Source organism: Puma concolor, chromosome A2, assembly GCF_028749965.1.
Source record: "Puma concolor isolate L17-30 chromosome A2, mPumCon1.1.hap2, whole genome shotgun sequence".
In the NCBI taxonomy this organism is placed as follows: domain Eukaryota; kingdom Metazoa; phylum Chordata; class Mammalia; order Carnivora; family Felidae; genus Puma; species Puma concolor.
In genome coordinates this window covers 75,692,520-75,710,993 of record NC_141668.1, presented here as the reverse complement: position 1 = coordinate 75,710,993, position 18,474 = coordinate 75,692,520, and the positions used below count along the sequence as shown (strand labels likewise).

Below are 18,474 nucleotides of genomic sequence, written 5' to 3'. Positions count from 1 at the left end.
GATATTCCATTTTTAAAAAAAAATTTTTTTTCAATGTTTATTTATTTTTGGGACAGAGAGAGACAGAGCATGAATGGGGGAGGGGCAGAGAGAGAGGGAGACACAGAATCGGAAACAGGCTCCAGGCTCTGAGCCATCAGCCCAGAGCCCGACGCGGGGCTCGAACCCACGAACTGCGAGATGGTGACCTGGCTGAAGTCGGACGCTTAACCGACTGCGCCACCCAGGCGCCCCTGATATTCCATTTTAATAGCTTCCATATTAGCATGAGGATTATATATTTTCACTAATTAGTAAAGGTATTAAAAGAAGAGCCCTTTGGGACTGCCTGATTTGCCCACTTCTACACTTAGCATCTAGAAAACCCCGTTGCATGGTTTCCTGTCCATTGTTTTTGTATATGCTTCATCCAGATCTCTCTACATTCAGTTCTGTATTCACATTGCTGGTATAGGAGTGTCACCTGTGTCCCCAGGTTAGGAGGATGGTTAAAGCACACAGTCTGGGAGGCAGGAAAATACCGTATACTGTAGACACAGGCAAAGGCTGCCCCTGAAGCACAGAGGGGGAGCACCTTACATGCACCTGTAGAGGGAGTGAAGGCCTGGGGAGGTGGTCAAGGAGGAGCAGTTCTTGAGGTGAGACTTAAGAAATGCATGGAGAATAACAGACAAAGGGGAAAGGGAGCTTTTTTGTCAGAAGAGAGGCAGGAATAAAGGTAAAGGTTTGAAGAGCAGTGTGCTCAGAGTGTGGGGTTGGGCAAGATTGCTTGAAATCAAGGAGCATGATGGAGTGATGACTCCTGGGCACCCAGCTGTAGCCAGCCTTGAAGGCTGTGCTATTATACACCCAGACCTCATTCTGTCAGTGGGAGGAAGCAGCTTCTATGCCAACATTTTGCCTACCTGTGTTGATTTCTGGCCAAGATTCCTATAGTGAAGTGGTTAAGATTGTGGACTTTGGAATCAAACTGCCTGGGTTTGAGTCCTGGCTCCAGCACTTATTGCTGTACAACTTTGAGAAACTGTGCTTAGTTTCCTCATCACTAATACAGAGATAATAGTAGTACACTCTTTCACTAGAATTGTTGCAGCGATTAAATGAGGTTGTATTCTATGATACATACATAGAATGGCACCTAGTACTTGCTCTCTGTTAAATTAAAACTCATTGCCACAGTTAAATGGACAATCACATTCTGGTAAGTGTCTAGTAGGCCCCTAAGGTCAGTTAGCACCTTGCGGAAGGCCAAACTTCCTTTTTAAAATCAGTTTATTTTTGAAATCAAATGTATTTGTTATGTGGCCTGCTTTTGCCTTTTTGTTTAAAGCTTTTGAAAACACAAAGTAACTTTATTTGCTCACTTTCTCCCTTGTAAAACTGAGAGTATGGATTTTCTTCAAAATTGAAAGCATTAGGCTTCAGGATGCGGGGGTTATTAGGAGTGAAAAGTGAAGCTGGAAGCTGCTGGTGATGGTGTTAAGTCTTTCCATCTGCTACACAGGAAGGGTTGAGAGGAGGAGTCTAGAGAGATGTTTGCTTCCTGAGGTTCTCGAGCCACTAATTCAGTCTAGGCTAACACAGAACAGACTTTTCCTTTCTGATGCTTAGATTCTGGAAAGACTGATCGTAGGCCTTCACTGCTCCATAGCATATGTCATCAATACAAAGATACTGAAATGAATTTGTCTCACTGTGATTTCAAGGTATCCACCCTGTAAAAAATATACCTGGCTTTTCTAGCCCCCAGTTAGGTGGAAAATATTCCAGAAATGGTAGCTTCCAGGGGCTCTCAAGGAGTTGCCAATCCTTTCCATTTAAATATTCTGGAATCCTTCTATCATCAATCTTTGACAACTAACTCATTTAAAATTTCCCTGAGACAGCTTTTTGTTACTAGCTAAATATATAGACTGGAATACCATTTTTATTTTTGTTTTAAAAGAGCAGTTTTTAAAAACTAGAAATTATTAGGATGATTTGTTAGGTGAGTTATTTTAAAATATTTCCTTTTTCATAAATAGGATTTTGGTAACCCTCGCAAATCACATTTTGTTATTATCAAAGTAGAAACATTTGATGTGATCCAGTGTGAAACCAGAGAAGGCCTTAAGTCAGTTTTTAAAATTATTTCCTACAAAAGTATTGCTCTTGAATTCTTGGTTTCTCTGTTTTCTGTTTCCTTAGGATAGGTCTGCTTTGTAATTAGTGAAGGTGCATGTCTGTCTTTAGGCAACAGCCTAATCTCTATAGCCATATGTGCAAAAGCAGTATAATTACAATGTAGTATTAATTGGGCCATGTGACTTTCGCTTTAATTATTTGAAATTATCTTATCTTTCCATTGCTTAAAGCATGTCAGTGGGTGAATCATTGGATAACATGTTTATGTCATTTTTGTAGAATTATATATGTGCACATTTACATATACTAGATAAAAAATTCTACATCTTTTGATAATGTTATGGATAGATCTTTTTCTCTGTCTCAAGCATCAATATAAGCCTGAGGAAATCAGATGTTACAAAGAATTGATTCTTTACATTTTGCTTAATTCATAGAGTGCCGATTGGATTCTCGATTTCTGGCTGAGGAGGGTATCACTCTGGGTTGACATAAGTTGGTAGCAATTTTCAGATTTACTTGTTAACGAATTAGAGATTCCCATACTTTTATGCATGTTCTCTAAATAATTTGGGTAGGAAATTTAGTGATCGGTACCCATTTTTACTAAATACAGGTAGTTGGCAGACTGTGTAGAAACTGGCATTTATCTGTGTTCAGATTTTAACTTTTGTCTCCCTGTTTTTTCAGTTGTTTTTATTTCAGTTGCTGCGAGGGCTGTCTTACATCCACCAGCGTTATATTTTGCACAGAGACCTGAAACCACAGAACCTTCTGATCAGTGACACGGGGGAGTTAAAGCTGGCAGATTTCGGTAGGAAAGCAGTTAATTACCAGTCTATTTTGTCACACTGTAAGAATGCCAGGCAGATGGTGGCACTCCATTTGTTTAGGTGTGCTTCTTCTATCATTATAGATCATGGTAAAATTTTATCAGGAGTGAAGGAATTTTTTTTTTTTTTATGATCAACATCATGCTTAGTGGATTTTTAAAACATTCACACTGCTTTTTAGAGTCTTGAATAATCATAAACATAAATCAGATCTCATATATTTCCAAAGGAGAAGGCAGTAAAATTTTGAGCATAAACTATATTAAAAGAAATCCATTTTTTTTTCACTTTTTCTTATAAAAATGTCAAATACATTCAAAAGTAGAAGGATAGTATAAGGACCCCTCATTACCCATCACCCAGCTTCAACAATTATCAATATATTGTCAGACCTGAAGAAACCTTAATTTAAGCCTCTGGACTTTGGCGGGGGGCATTCCAAAATATATTCAGTAGTATATGTTGCCCTACAGTTTTAATAATTTAAAAATCTAGGGCCAGTGTTAAGCTTTCCACAAATGACTGTTTCAAGATTTCTCAATAATTTTATAAAAGTAGACACAGATTCTGATTTAAAAGCTGTGGTTTTAAGTCATTATAAGTCATCCCTTCCTTAAAGTTTTAAGCTTGGTCTCTTGCAGCTTAGAAGCTTTCTCCAAACTCTGTGTTGAGCACACAAAAGGGAGCAGAACCTTTGTGTCCTCCATGCTGGCTCCCCTCCCTTCATCAAGGGTGACATTCCTGCGTTACCCTGGCTCTGTCACAGCAGAGAGGGTGCTGAGTTGATTCCTGGCACCAGGGGATGCTGATGGCAGCATGATATGTTGACAGTGCATTGCCTCAATTATTTTTGAATACATATTCTGATTAGAAATTTGTTCCATTAAGAGTGGAATGGAAATATTACCCTCGGGACATAAACATGCCTGAGGTTGAAATATACGCTTTTGCTGGAAAATGATTATCTTTTCCCACCCCACCTTTCGATAAATAAAAGAGCAAGAAATGTTTATTTCTTATTTCAAGGTTAGTAGACCATTCAGTACCTTTGGAACAAATCTACTCTGTTGGGTTTTATATATCCTTTCCTTCTAAAATTGAAATAGAACAAAAGTTAGTATTTAACGAGTGATATATTGCACAACTGTCATTTATCTTCATCTAGTTGGTAGAAATGATAAAACTCCGTGCGTGTGTGTGTGTGTGTGTGTGTGTGTGTGTGTGGTTTATTGCCAAATTTTAGCATCAAAATAATAAATGTTCAATGCAGTTTCATACTCCAGATATAAAGTGGCCAGATGTAAAGGCTTTCTATTACGGAGTAGAAAACAATGGGAGAGTTGGTGGGTCGAGGAGAGATTTGCATTAAATTTTTTTTTTTCAACGTTTTTTATTTATTTTGGGACAGAGAGAGACAGAGCATGAATGGGGGAGGGGCAGAGAGAGAGGGAGACACAGAATCGGAAACAGGCTCCAGGCTCTGAGCCATCAGCCCAGAGCCTGACGCGGGGCTCGAACTCACGGAGCGCGAGATCGGGACCTGGCTGAAGTCGGACGCTTAACCGACTGCGCCACCCAGGCGCCCCTCGAGGAGAGATTTGTAGTTCTTCAAATTTAGAGTTATTGGATTTGCTGTAAACATATTTTGTAGTTTATCAATGTCAGTGAATTAATAAGGATTTATAGTGATTTTCTTCTGGTGTGTTAATATACTATAAGGTATATGTTGGAGTATGAAATTGCATTGAACATTTAAGTCTATTGAACAGTTTTCCTGTATATTTATAAAACACATTTTACAAAGTTGATTTTGTCTGTATAATTAAGGGTATAATGATTATATGTAAGTGCTTACTGGGTATTATTTTTGAATTTTATGACAATGTTTTTATTATAACTGTCAGGTAAGTTCATCTTAAAAGATTCTTATGGATCTTCAAAATGGACATTTTATAATATCAGATTCAGAAATAAATTGAAATGCAATTTTGAACAATTTAGAAAGTGACTTAGAAAATTAGGAAATTTAGGGATGCTCAAAGCAAGCATTAATATTTTCATTTTCTCTTTTCCAAGTACTTTTCCCCTCATCCTCTGCACTTTTCTTTCTCAAAACATATTGTTTTGTAAACAATTTTCACCTATGAAATATGTCGTGAACATTTTCTCATGTTATTAAATGTGAAAAACTCATTTATAACAGCTTAGGTCTTAGATTTTTCCTTTAATGGCCAAAACCTAGTCTCTTTCTTCAGTCCCTTATCATTGAACATTATAGTGCTTGCTACATTTCACTGTTGGGTGCAGTCCTGTGCTGAACGTGTTTATAGGCTTGTAGGAAGCCACGTGTGGTGCAGTTGCAGTGTTGAGTATTCTAAAGCACTTGAATCTTTGTACCAGACTGCTCTGCAGAAAGGTTGTGCCGTGCAGCACCTCACCTCGGTGTCACGGATTCAGTCTCCTTGCCAGGAACACACACTTGGCATGCATCCTGTGTGCAAAGTGTAATGAGCGAGACTCAGCCACCAACTGACAATTTCCCCCCAATTAATTGTGCATTATTTTTGTCTTTTAACTTAAGACATACAATTAACTGTGATTTACTGCACTTGGGCACGTGTTTATGTCTGAGATGAAGGAAGCACAGTAAAAACTGTGGAGAAGCTAGGCAGTCAAAATGGGATGCTTCCAGGCACAGAACAATTAGAAACACTAGGCCTTCATTCAGACTTTGATGTATAAAGAGCTTTAGAAGCAGTTCCTTTGTCCTAACTTTTTTTTTTCCTGTGTGAAAATTGATTAAACGAGACAAATGAAATCTGAATATAGGTCCTATATTGTAAATACTATTTTTATTAGAAGAAATACTTGGCATAGGTGGGGGGGGGGACACTGAAATTTATTGAATTTATTCTGTGCACTAGACACTTAGAAATTTTTGTTTTATTCTCTTCAACCTAGTATGATATAGTAACATATTTTTGAGAGAGACCTGAACAGAGAGGTAACTAATTGCAAAACTGGGATTCAGAAGCTTGATTCATAGCCTTCAGTCTCAGGTAGCCCCAAGGTCTTCTTTGTATTTATACATATAGATGCTTTACCTTAAAGAGCTGCCTATTTTTCTAGTAAATTATTGATCGGTATATGTACATAGATCAATAATTCTAGCAAACTATTATATATATTTTCTCTATACAACAAATATGACACCCATGCTGTAATAGAAATAGATTGCACTGATATTAAAAAGAAAGCACATTACATGGTTTAAAGAACACTTTGTCATTTGACGAATTCAGTAGTAACAAGTGAGGTCAGCAATAGTATTGAAGAGATTTTACTTGCTGGACAAAGTAAACCAGACAATCATGTATTTGTAGACCCATTCAGATTTAAGTGGATTGTAATTCTGAAGTCCAGCTACACACAAAAAATGCTGTGTCTACTTTTTCTTGTTAGCAAAGTTGTATTTAAGTGTTTATCTGGGCCTTGTTTTCTATATGCATTTTGAATGAGTAAATTATACATGATTTAGAATCACTATGGCTTTCCTAATGCAGAAGTTTGTCCTGCCCATATAAATAAAATAATAAAATTGTATAGATTTCTAAATTTCTAAAAAAAAAAGTTCATCTTTCCATTACCTATATGAAAAAAATATTTCAAATCTCTCATCCAACCTGTGTCTTCACCACCTTGTGCTCTGCGCCTCTGGTGGTACAACCAAACCGCAAACCCATTCACACATCAGAGAGCCTCTTTGACTCCATCTTTCCCTTTGCATGGAATACTCTTCTTCCTGTTTGCCACGTGGCTATCTCTTTCTAATCAAACGATCATAGATCATATATCACCTATTTATAAAGAGGCCACCTTTCTAAAAATAGAACCTTTCCCATTACTATCATCCAGTTTAACTTCTTCAATAGCACTTATAGTGCACTGAAATTATTTTATTTGTGTATCTGTTTCATTTTTTTTATCCACTACTTGATTTAAGTTCTGTAAGGTCATGGACTCAGCTTGTCTTTCTCACTCTTGTCTGTGTTATGTCTATAACCACACTTAACACATAGTAGGCCCTCAGTAATTATTGGTTGCATGAATTAAAAATATGCGTGACTAAATAGAGTATTAGTGTGAAGATTTGCTTTGGTAAACCAGCAGTTTACGAACTAATTTTCTCTTCATCAGTGCTTTCTTGGCTGGGCATAGTCAAAAGTGAAATGAGTTTGATAGTATTGGAGCCTCAGGATTGCTTTGAAGCTCTTACACATAGGCCCTACATACCCACTTGCATTTACTATGTTTGTAACCTTGGACTGCAGAAATAAGTCACTGAGTGAGTGTAAAACATACACAAAAAGGTGTGTAAGATTTGAAGTTCCTACTCTGTAGGCCTTAAGTGGTCGTCTAGTTACACTGTTGTTGAGGGCAAAATGTACTGATTATTGAATTAGGGGAGCAGGCTCTGTCTATAACTAGCCTGTGGCTTTCAAGAAGTCATTTATTCCTTCTGGTCCTTAGGCTCCTCAACTGAAAAATAAGAGCATTGAACAGGTACTTTCCAAGATCCTTTCCTGTGCTGTTTTTTTTTTTTTTTATGTTGTTCATTTCTGAAATTATTAATTTATTTTCTAATAACCAGATATTTGCTCGTGATTAAAAATCAGTCCATTGAATCTGGAATCAGTGTTACACCATCCTCCCTTGAATCTAATGTTTTTATTCTATCTTCTGGAAATTCCAATAGATGAGAGCCACACTTTTATAATATGCACTGAGATCACATTAAAAGAAAATTATTGAAGTATGACAAGTAAATGCATAAATAAATTCACCGAGAAATTGATGTTCATTTGCAGTATAATAGTATGAAACTTAAGGGTGTATTTCCATGTAAATGAGATTAAAACAAAATAGATGAGTCTGTAGAATTGTGGTTTCCTGCAGTCCCTTCAAGGCAATGATGGTGTCATCCACATTTTCTGGCTAGTCTCCCACTGTTATAAAGGGTCATGCCTAACTACATGGAAAGACAGCTGGGCTGAATTTGCCCCTGTAAAAAAGAAACAGTGAGAACTCTGTAATATAAGCACGTAAGCTTTCACTTATGTTTTTTTACTGGCTTTCCCAACCCAGGAACCATGTTAAACAGCTCTGTGGTTTTAATCAAGTAAAATTGGACAGGTCTCTTTCCCACCAGAGGTCTAAAATACTACCTACCTAGCGTTGGTAGTTTCCCCCTCCAGGCTGTTCCTTGTCTCGATTTAAGAAAGGAAATTATTGTAAATCACATTTTAGATTAATCTGCGGAACACACCAGAGATATAACTCTGCAGAGGCCATGGTCAGTGCAGAGTTTGTTTGTAATGTGCCTCTCAGAATTCACGTAGGGAATAGTTGAAAACAGGAGGAAATCAGCTGCTTTCAGGTGCAGAGTAGAGTCTGTCAGTTTGATAAATAGAAAGCCTCTGAATAAATGCCTGTTAGTCCCAAAAGTATAGACCTTTAACTATTTTTTTATCATTAGCATATAAAATTCACCGTGGAAGCCATAGTTACAAATTCAAGGGTAGGTATAACTTAGCCCATTTGTTATGGCCTGTAGGCTTCCATTTTACTGTATCTTTGTTTCAGAATATATTTTCTATTAGCAGAATTAACCATATTTTCCAGTGAGGTGTCACTCTGCTTTTAAAAGGCTTTCTCAGCAGTTTAACGCATGAGTAGTTTTAATGCAAAGTTCAGATGCTTGTTTTCATATACATCTGAAAACCGGAGACTATTTTTAGAGCAATTGATGCTGCAGTATGAACCAAAGGAAGATCAGCTTTTCCATAATTTTTCTAGACTTCATTAAAACTCGAAATGAGAATGTGCACATCTAAAATCTATCAAAGAGATGATCAAGATTGCATGTTAGAAATAATTTTGATTGACATGTGAACGAGACAGTTATTTTCCCCGACTCACCCTTTTAAGGATGTGGTTACCCTTTTGGAAAATGAAATGTTGATTTAAAAATTGCCTTCTCTCTGATCATAAAATTCTCATTCAGCTCCATTATTTAAATCTTATTTAATATCCCACTCATCCCTTTGAAAAGTTTTCTGACATTCAAGGGGAATAATGACAATGAGGATAACATTTAATTATATTGTTTTTCTGTTTTGTCCTATCACAATGTAACTTCTCCCTATCACAGGTATGCTAACATGCTACATATTTGAGACAATTTTTTCTCCTTTTAAATAGTCTATATCTTTTAGAGTGGTTTTAGATGCACAGTAAAATTGAGCAGAAAGTATACAGAATTCACATGTACTCCCCATCCCCACAGAGGCATATAGTTATCAACATCCCCCACCAGACTGGTACATTTGTGACCCTTGATGAACCTACGCAGATATGTCAGTATCACCCAGAGTCTATAGTTTACATTAGGGTTACTCCTGGTATCATACATTCTTTGGGTTTTGACAAATTATAATGATGTATTTGCCATTATAGTATCATACAGAAGAGTTTCACTGCCCTAAAATCATCTAAAATTCTCATCTATATGAGGTTTTTACAAGCTGTAAATGGGAAGAAGAGGAAATATACGAATTCTAACTCATATGCATATTCTACTCTATGAGACACTATGAGTGTCTATGAGACACTTCTCTGTTCAGTCACCATAAAGCAGATTGAAGCAGTGTGGATGGGGGTTGATTGCTAAGAATGGCAGCTTCCAACTCCATGGAAATGAGGAAATTCAAAAGAGTGCTAGTTCATTCTTAGCCAAATCATGCATGTGGGGTAATGAGACATCTTAAAATGCAGAACAGACTGCTCCAAATTGGGCTGATCATCTCATTCTCCACCATGGATGGAAACCTTCTGGGCACAGCGATTTCAATATGCAAAACTATTATATATTTTTACTATACAATATGAGGGCAGAATTGTTGGCAGTAAATCGGATAAGTGATGAAGGATCTGAGTTGAAATATACCAGTGTGTTCTTAGAAAAAAACCCGCATGTGGGGGGAGGGGGCTGGACACTGAGTGATGGTGGTGATGACAAGAGTGGAAGAATTGTAGATGATGTTAGCAAGTGGGGCAGGGAAACAAACCTTAGAATCATGTAACACTCACACGCTATTCAGGACAATGATTACACTTGAACATGAGGTTTGTTAACCTATAGGTAAGTATAAAAGTTGCTTAGAGTTTAACAATTCACTAATGTCCCTTAATTATGGATCTTCCCATGTCTCCTGTGCTTTACCGTCTAAGAAGCCACATTTTAAAATGAAGCCAACACCAAACTCCACTGATACAAGGTCAGTAGACCTGATTTATAATAGAATCTTGGATGATAGTGTTTCATTGTAGTCTAAAGCATGTGTTTTCAAAAATTTTTACTGGCAGCTAGAAAAACTGGCTACTATGGAAGATCTGAGATATATTGCAAATTCTGAAAGTTAGACATACTTAAAAAAAAATTTGTCATCTTGATTTTTTTTTACTCACTTTAATACTATCATTTCAGTATTAGTTGCTTTCCCTCTTTTGTTTTCTAAGGTTTCTAAAATGCCATATGTGTTTGTTTACTTACTTTTGGAATAGTGCATATTTATATTAATATTAAAAATTTTCTTCTTACCTTGAATAGTATCTTCTGTTGTAATAGGTAAACATAAGAAGCTAGGACTTTTCTTTTTTCATTTTAGTAAAGGAAAGTACTATAGGGCACCTGGGTGGCTCAGTTGGTTAAGCATCCAACTCTTGATTTCAGCTTAGGTCATGGTCTCACAGTTTGTGAGTTCCAGCCCCATGTCAGGCTCTGCGCTGACAACATGGAGCCTACTTGTAATTCTTGCTCTCCCTCTCTGTCTCTGCCCCTCCCTGCTTGTGCACACACTCTCTCTCTCAAAATAAATAAACATTAAAAAATGAATTAAAAAATTAAGAGAAAGTACTAGAAAATTAAAGAATTAAAAAAAATAAGAACTAGTGATCTGTGTTGCTTAGGAATTTTAGATACATGTCTGAAAAAAGTCTATTTTACCATATACTATAAAAATAACCTTGATGTGTATAATCAAGTTTGTATTTCTAAAATAATAAGACTTTTTGCTAAAATTCAAACCTTAAAAATGGAATGTCTCTCAGTTAAATATCTGTCAAGTTATTTGACGTTCTGATTTTTAATCTGGAAGGATATTGGTGTAAAATGCAGTTTGGAGTGTTTGGGTTTTCTTTCCAGTTTTGGAGTTGGAACTGCCAGCTAAGAAATCTATTGTGTGAAACAACAACCAGCTAACATTAGCTGTGAAAATTGCGCTCAGAACCGGCCCAGGAGCAGTGGGTGAAAGGGGTCAATGAGTTGGCTAAATTGAGTGCTCTCCACACGAGAATGGGACAAGAAAGGTATAAAGAGAGGCATAAGAAAAATCAAAGATTGCAAGATTATAAGGCTGTGATGGTTTCTGAAAAGTTGCTGGTAAGCTCTCAACCTATTTGAAATAAATTGGGAGCATTTAATAAGAATCACTACTATTGATGTTAAAAGAACAATAAAAAATAAATATATGATGTGGCAGCTTTTCGCTCAAAGAGTTGGAAGCAGAATGTATGCTTTCAAAGTCTTTATCCACTTGTTGATAGAGTCATATCACTGGGAAAGTTTTGTTATTTTTGTTTTTTGATAAAAGCAAATCTATGAGAGGAAAGTTGACATAAATCTGTTATAATTGTGTAAGAAAATCCACTACATTCACATTTCCAGAATTTTTAATTTCAGATTTTCTCTGGATTTTGAAGGAAACTCAGAGATTGTCTTGTCCAAATTGATGTATACTCTTGGGGCACCTGGATGTTTCAGTCAGTTAAGTATCTGACTCCTGATCTTGGCTCAGATCATAATTTCACAGTTCATGAGATTGAGCCCTGCATCAGGCTCTGTGCTGACAGCATGAAGCCTGCCTCTGATTCTCTCTCTCCCTGTTTCTCTGCCCCTTCCCTGCTTGTGCACACTCTATCAAAATAAAGAAGTAAACATTTTTTTAAAAATGTGTACACTTTGGCCCGGCAATGGAAAATAAATTAACATTGTGCCCGTTACTTAGTAAGTGATGTGTTAAATTATTATTATTGTTGCTTGTGTCTCTAGAGCCCTAGTGTGGTACCCAATAAACTTTTGTTAACTTACTTAAAGCATACACATGTTTTTCCCCCAAACTTATAAGATAGCTAACCAGATGTCTTGTTCAAAAGAGCCTCTCCTGTTCTAAGAATCTGTGTCAGATGAACAGTGTGATCCTTGTCAGGAATCCATCAGTCCTAACATTAGAATTAGCATGCACATCTTGGGGGAACTGCTAAAAACAATATAAAGAACGATTCTCACAGTAGACCTGCAGGAAACCTCATTGGAAATACAAGTTGGAATGGAGCCTTGTTAATTTATGAATTAGAAGGAACCACTCTCTTTAATTATATTCCTGGGAGAAATTAAAGCATTGAGAAGCCCTGTGGACAGAAGAAGGCTGAGTTGGCTTTAACAATGTTCCCCTTATGACTCAGCCATGCTGGGCAGTAGTTGAAAAATGCCCCTGATGCCGCCCAGTGGGAGAAATCATCTGTTCAAATCTTGCCTTTTCCACACGTTGGGAATAAATAATGCACAACTCCAGACCAGGTGGAGCTATAACAGAAGTACTATGTAAAACCATTTAGATCTGAAATAGAAAATGTTTTACATGGGGTGCCTGGGTGGCTCAGTCGGTTAAGCGTCCGACTTTGGCTCAGGTCATGATCTCCTGGTCCGTGAGTTCGAGCTCCACGTCGGACTCTGTGCTGACAGCTCAGAGCCTGGAGCCTGTTTCAGATTCTGTGTCTCCTTCTCTCTGTGACCCTCCCCCATTCATGCTCTGTCTCTCTCTGTCTCAAAAATAAATAAACGTTAAAAAAAATTTAAAAAAATTTAAAAAAAAGAAAATGTTTTACATAGAAGTAGATATATCCAAGTGAAAAGATAAGATGAAATAAAATGTTCCGGAATGGTTAGGGTGCAGATTCTGGAGCCACATGCCTGAGTTTGAATCTTGCCTCTGCGGTTTACAAATCATGTGTCCTTGGATGAATTACTTAAATTCTCTGTGCCTTAGTTTACCTGTTTGAAAATAAGGGTGATGATAGTTATACTGGGTACCTCACAAAATTGTTAGAAGACTTGAATAAATTAATGCTTACAAATCACTGAAGGACAGTGCCTGGCTTATGAGACAATCCGTATAGATGTCTGTTGTTACCCTTTCAGGGTTTAGGGTTTACGTGTTCAAAATGTTATTTGTTTTTAATGTGTAGCATAGGATATAATATGGGATATTATTCAACAATTCATTCAACAGATTTTTCCTGAGTGCCTCTCATGTACCCCGCACTGCTCATGGCTGGCTTACAGTGGAGAGTCATGGCCACATCGTTCCTGCAACTCTGCTCTCAGCTTTCTTTACCATCTTGTAGTTACCATTTTGAATATTAGTTACTGTATTATGTGGAGATGCCCCAAGGGCTAACTTTTTTAAATGATCTGATTTTTACATCATTGTCTTGTATATTTTATGGAAATTGTCATTTGTCTATATTAAAGTATAATTACTGGCCAAGGTAGAATGTTCAAAGTAATTCTCTACAAATCACTATTAAAAACTTTCTGTGGTTTGTAGTTCAGATTTTAAAGTATATCTATCACATTGTGACTCAGTTTAGCTTCCTTGGTAAAGGGACCAAGATAATTGAATAAGAGGGACTAATTCTTGTGACAAAAATTTTTATGATAGATTTGTACCATTAGTGTCATTCTTTGAGAATAAGATTATACATCATGTAAGTTCTTTTATGAGGCAGACACTTTGTTAATTAACCAAGAATCTGCTGGTATGATACATTTTCTCCTCATAAACAGTACCTGAATGCTTCTGCCAAATGTTTCAGCAGGAAAGACCTGTGAGATAAGAAAATTTTGTGAACCACAAGAAAAATCAGCCCCAATGAAAAGTATAATTATCCCTTACTACACACTTAATAAAGAAATGACTACATCCTTGAATCCTATGAGAACACTACTCGTGTGCAGTGTCAGTGTCCCAAGTCTCTCAGGGGTAGATCTTGCCGCAGGACTTACTTTTACATGGTCAGGTAATGCAGAAATCTCAATGAAAAGTGGCATATTGATTTTTAAGAGTCTTCAGAGGTTCAGTGCTTTGTAAAACAGAGTTTATAAGAAAACAGTGGAGGACCATTATACCTTGTGTTCTAAGACTTGTGGCCGTTTTTTCTTTCTCTTTTTCTTTTTTTTTTTTTTTAAATTAGATTTGATGTCAAAGTTCATTTGACCGGTCTGTAAAATCTCAAGAGGAAAAACATACAGCTAGAAAAATGCATAAATTAAGGGACACACTTGTAGTCTCCAAGAAAAGTTGTGCATAGGTTGCCAAAACAAATGATTTGAGGTTATGGTAGATGCCTTAGCAAATTCATAAATCAAGGTCTTGGTAGCATGTATCCATTCCAGTAAAAATACCAGTACACTGCATTTTGTCAGCATTGGCTATGACAGCAAACTTAGTCACTTCTTAAATTTTAGAATTGCTTGTTTTACCATCTTTTTTTGTAAGTGACAGGTCTGTGACCTTCTCTGGATCTGGGTGTCTGTGCTGTTCGTTGTACAGTGTTGATGCAAAAGATGAGTGTTTTGCCAGGTACACGATGTAGAAGTCGTTCTAGACTCCAGTGGCAGGAAGCATTTTCATTTTTGAATATTGAATTCAACATTGGGAACACTGTAGTCCTTGAATCATTGAAACATTGTATCAGAAGCACTTGACATTAGATTGCTTTTAGGAAATGGCATTGATTCAAACTCTATCATTTCTAATAATAATAATAGCAGCCCTTTATAAGTTCATTTAGTGATTTTGTAGATCTTATTTTATGTTACCCCTATTACCCTGTGAAGTGGGCACTACAGGTCTCATTACCCCCTTTTTAATGTGAGAACATTGATTTGTGCTTCTAATATTAGCTCAGTGTGGGTATTCGATTGACTGATATTTTAACTTTGGCATTTCTGTTCAGTCTGTAGGCTTGAAAACAGTTCATCCTGAAGTCATCTTGGAAGATCCTGACTTCTTTCATGTCTTTTAAATAACAACATGAAGAATGTTCAAGTAGTTCTGATTTTTTTTACTATGACCAGTGATCTTTTAAATATGAAAATTATAGGGGTGCCTGGGTGGCTCAGTCAGTTAAGCATCCAGCCCTGGATTTTGGCTCAGGTCATGCTCTCATAGTTGATGAGATCAAGTCTTGCATCGGGCTCTGAGCTGACAATGCAGAGCCTGCTTGGGATTCTTTCTCTCTCTGTCTCTGCCCCTGCTCCACATGTGCTCTCTTTCTCTCTCACATTCTCTCTTTCCCTCTCTCTCCTTCTTTCTCTCCCCCTCTCCCCCCCCAATCAAAATAAATGAAAAAATATTTTTAAGAATTTTTAATGAAAATTACAGGTAAATGTGTTTTGCTGTCCAGCACTTTATCAATGGGAATAGCTATAAATGAGCTTTTTGATCTCCGTCCAAAACATAGAGAAATTTGGATGCAAATTTGAAATTGTCTTTGAATCACTAAGTGATGCCAAAATAAACAGTACTTGTACCATCCAGCTCTAAGGCGCTATCTGTTCATTGAAAGCTTAGACATTGAAGGTAGCAAAACATTCTAATACATGCCAACTTGCCCTTTCATTGCCATAGATAAAATCTCTGGAAATCAGGAAGATATTAAAAAACAGAGCTCAAAACCCTTTTTCATATATATATATATATATATATATATATATATATATATATATATAAAGTCAAATAGATTTTATTTTCCCACTTAACCTTTCATTCTCCAAGCTGCCCCTTCCCACCTCTGGCCCAAGGGCAGTCACTGTCGATGCTGGTGACAGGTGATGTGCATCACTGGTCTGATGGGGGAAGGAAGAGGGAAGAATGAATGACAACTATTGTTTTGTCTTCTTCGCAGTCATAAATTGTTTTGTTGAGAAACCCAAGTAGGTAATTTGTTTTGCTCATACAAGCATCATGCTTTGTATATTTAGAGGCTTAATGACTATGGAAGCGTTGGAAGTGAAACTTTTTCATCTCTGTTATTTTTAGGAGGAGCCTGTCAGTTCCCCCACCCCTGTTAGGTGGATGCCTATTGTCCCCTTTAAACACTTGTCCTGCCCTCTTAACAGAAGCATTCAGAGCCAGCTTTTGGTTGTTCTTTCTTTTACTGCTACTATAAATCCAAAAAGGCATTTCTGAAACTGTGGTCCATATATTAATGAAAGATCATTTGTAAAATTAATTAATTTTCCTTGGTCAAATCAGTTTAGGGTAAGCTTCATATATGTCTTTCCCTCCTCCCCAGACCCAGTGAATTTGCAGTGTATATTAACCTAGTGATTAAAGGCCCTTGACCTTCCTACAGTTAAAATAAAATCTGGTGTCACATCTCTCAGATCTTTTTGATTAAGGACACATTTTTGACTCTCTGGAATATAAGTTGGGAAAATGTTGGTAAATTAATTATATATTAGTGTTTAACAAATTGCCACAAACTAAGCTGCTTAAAACAACCCATGTTTATGACCTCCTAGTTTCTGTGGGTTACGAATGTGGGCGTGGCTCAGCTGGATGACTCTGCCTCCAGGTCTCTCACCTGGCTGCAATCAAGGTGTCATCTAAAGGTTCTACTGGGAAAGGATCTCTTCCAAGTTTACATGGTTGTTGGCAGAATTCAGTTCCTTGCAGTCTGTTGGACTCAGGGCTGTTGGCCCGAGGCCACCCTCAGTTCCTTGCCATGTGGACCTCTCCAACATGGCCACTTGCTTCATCAGAGTATGCAAACCAAGAAGGCAATAAAGTGAGTCTGCAGCAAGACAGAACTTACAGCCTCTGCCATATTCTGTTTTGTAGAAACAAGTAACAGGTCCCATCCACACTCAACACAGAGGCGGAAGGGATTCCACAAAAGCATGGGTATTAGGAGGCGGGGGTGTCAGGAACTACATTAGAATCTGCCAGCTACTGTTGGTATAAAAACTACTATCCAGTTGTCTCATGGTAATTACACTGTGTGATACGACTTTTCTTAAGACATAGCAGTTAACCAAGTATGTAAAGCCTTATGGGAGGGTGTAGAGATGTCTAAAGGATATTGGTAATGATGCTGCTGATGACAAATAGTGATGAGAAGTCAGCCTTATTGACTGGTACTTGAGTCAGATGCTGGGTGAGCACTCTGCCTTACATAATCTTACATATATAATCTTTGCATAAGCCTTCTTTTCCAGATAACAAAATGGAAGGTTGAGAAGTTAAGTGAGTCTGTAAGTTGTTTTCAAGTGGCTCACTGAGAAATTAGACAAGTTATGCCACTAATTATACTATTTTCCAATGGATGACTTCTCTGTGCATAATTGGAAGCCCACAAAAGGGTGCCACACTGTTTTCCTTGGGAGACTTAGAGGAGTCAGCCTAAAGAAGTCTTTTCAAAGGAAGAGTAGGATTTCATGAGGTTTCTGAGACAAGGATAGGAATAGGGTCCCATTTAAGTAAAGGTAGGTTAGTTTCTACAATGGTAACTAGTTACAATCCCTCTATAATAACATGACAAAGAATAGAGCTTGTACTGTTTAGCCAGGGTCAAATATATTGGTGGACATGTGGGCAGCAAACCAGAGAGTTGGTTAAATGTCAATTAGGTAGTGGCAACAGTAGCAGATGGCAACTGTTTGGTTATATTTTTTTATTATTTATTTATCCCCAGCCTCTTCCCAAAATGGCCTTGAAGCAGCTGCTGATCTGATGGTCCACTTGCTTTATTCTTATTTAGCCTGCAGGCTATTCTAGGCAGACTGTTTCCATCTAACACTTGCTTGTCCTCCAGTTTCAGTCTCTGAGTTCCACCTTTAGACACATGCATCTGGGAAGGCACTTGGTGCCAGTGCCTGGCAGGCCTCGGGGCAGCAGGACAAGAGTTTCAGCACTCATTTTGCTGGCCTCCTACCAGCTAGAACCTGCTCCCATTTGGGCACAACCTGGGCCAGGCCCAGTCCCTGCACAGATAGGCCTCTGGGATGGGGACAGGGTACTGAGCCAGGTGTCTGCAACATACAGTTTGTCATGCAGAGCCTGTTGACAGATCTGGGGAGGCCAAAGCTGTGAGAGTAAGTCCTGGTCCACTTTCCCAATCCTCTAGGCTAGAACAGTGGCAGAAGCCAAGGTTCGCAGCAAAGTCCAGGGGTGAGAAGCCAGGAAACACATGTCTTCTCTGGAAGCCCTTTCCTTGGGCAGAGATGGCAGCAAAAAGGCTGGCTCTTTAATAAAAAGAATGGATAGGAGAAGTTCACGTGCTAAGATTTTCACTAATTAGCTGTTGGACCTTGGACTAAAGATTTAAATAG

At 37.7% G+C, this 18,474-nt stretch overlaps 1 protein-coding gene across 8 annotated transcripts in view; it reads left to right on the top strand.

Moving 5' to 3' along the window:
• The window catches only part of CDK14 (cyclin dependent kinase 14), a 638,124-nt gene that overhangs the window by 344,431 nt on the left and 275,219 nt on the right, over positions 1–18,474 (top strand). For all 8 annotated transcript variants that reach the window (XR_015247658.1, XM_025929509.2, XM_086696604.1 and 5 more), the window contains one exon: positions 2,815–2,938. Coding sequence is in view for 7 of the 8 variants with exons in the window: in XM_025929509.2 (XP_025785294.2) it covers positions 2,815–2,938 (124 nt within the window). In the remaining variant the exon portion in view is untranslated. The remainder of the gene's footprint in view (positions 1–2,814; positions 2,939–18,474) is intronic.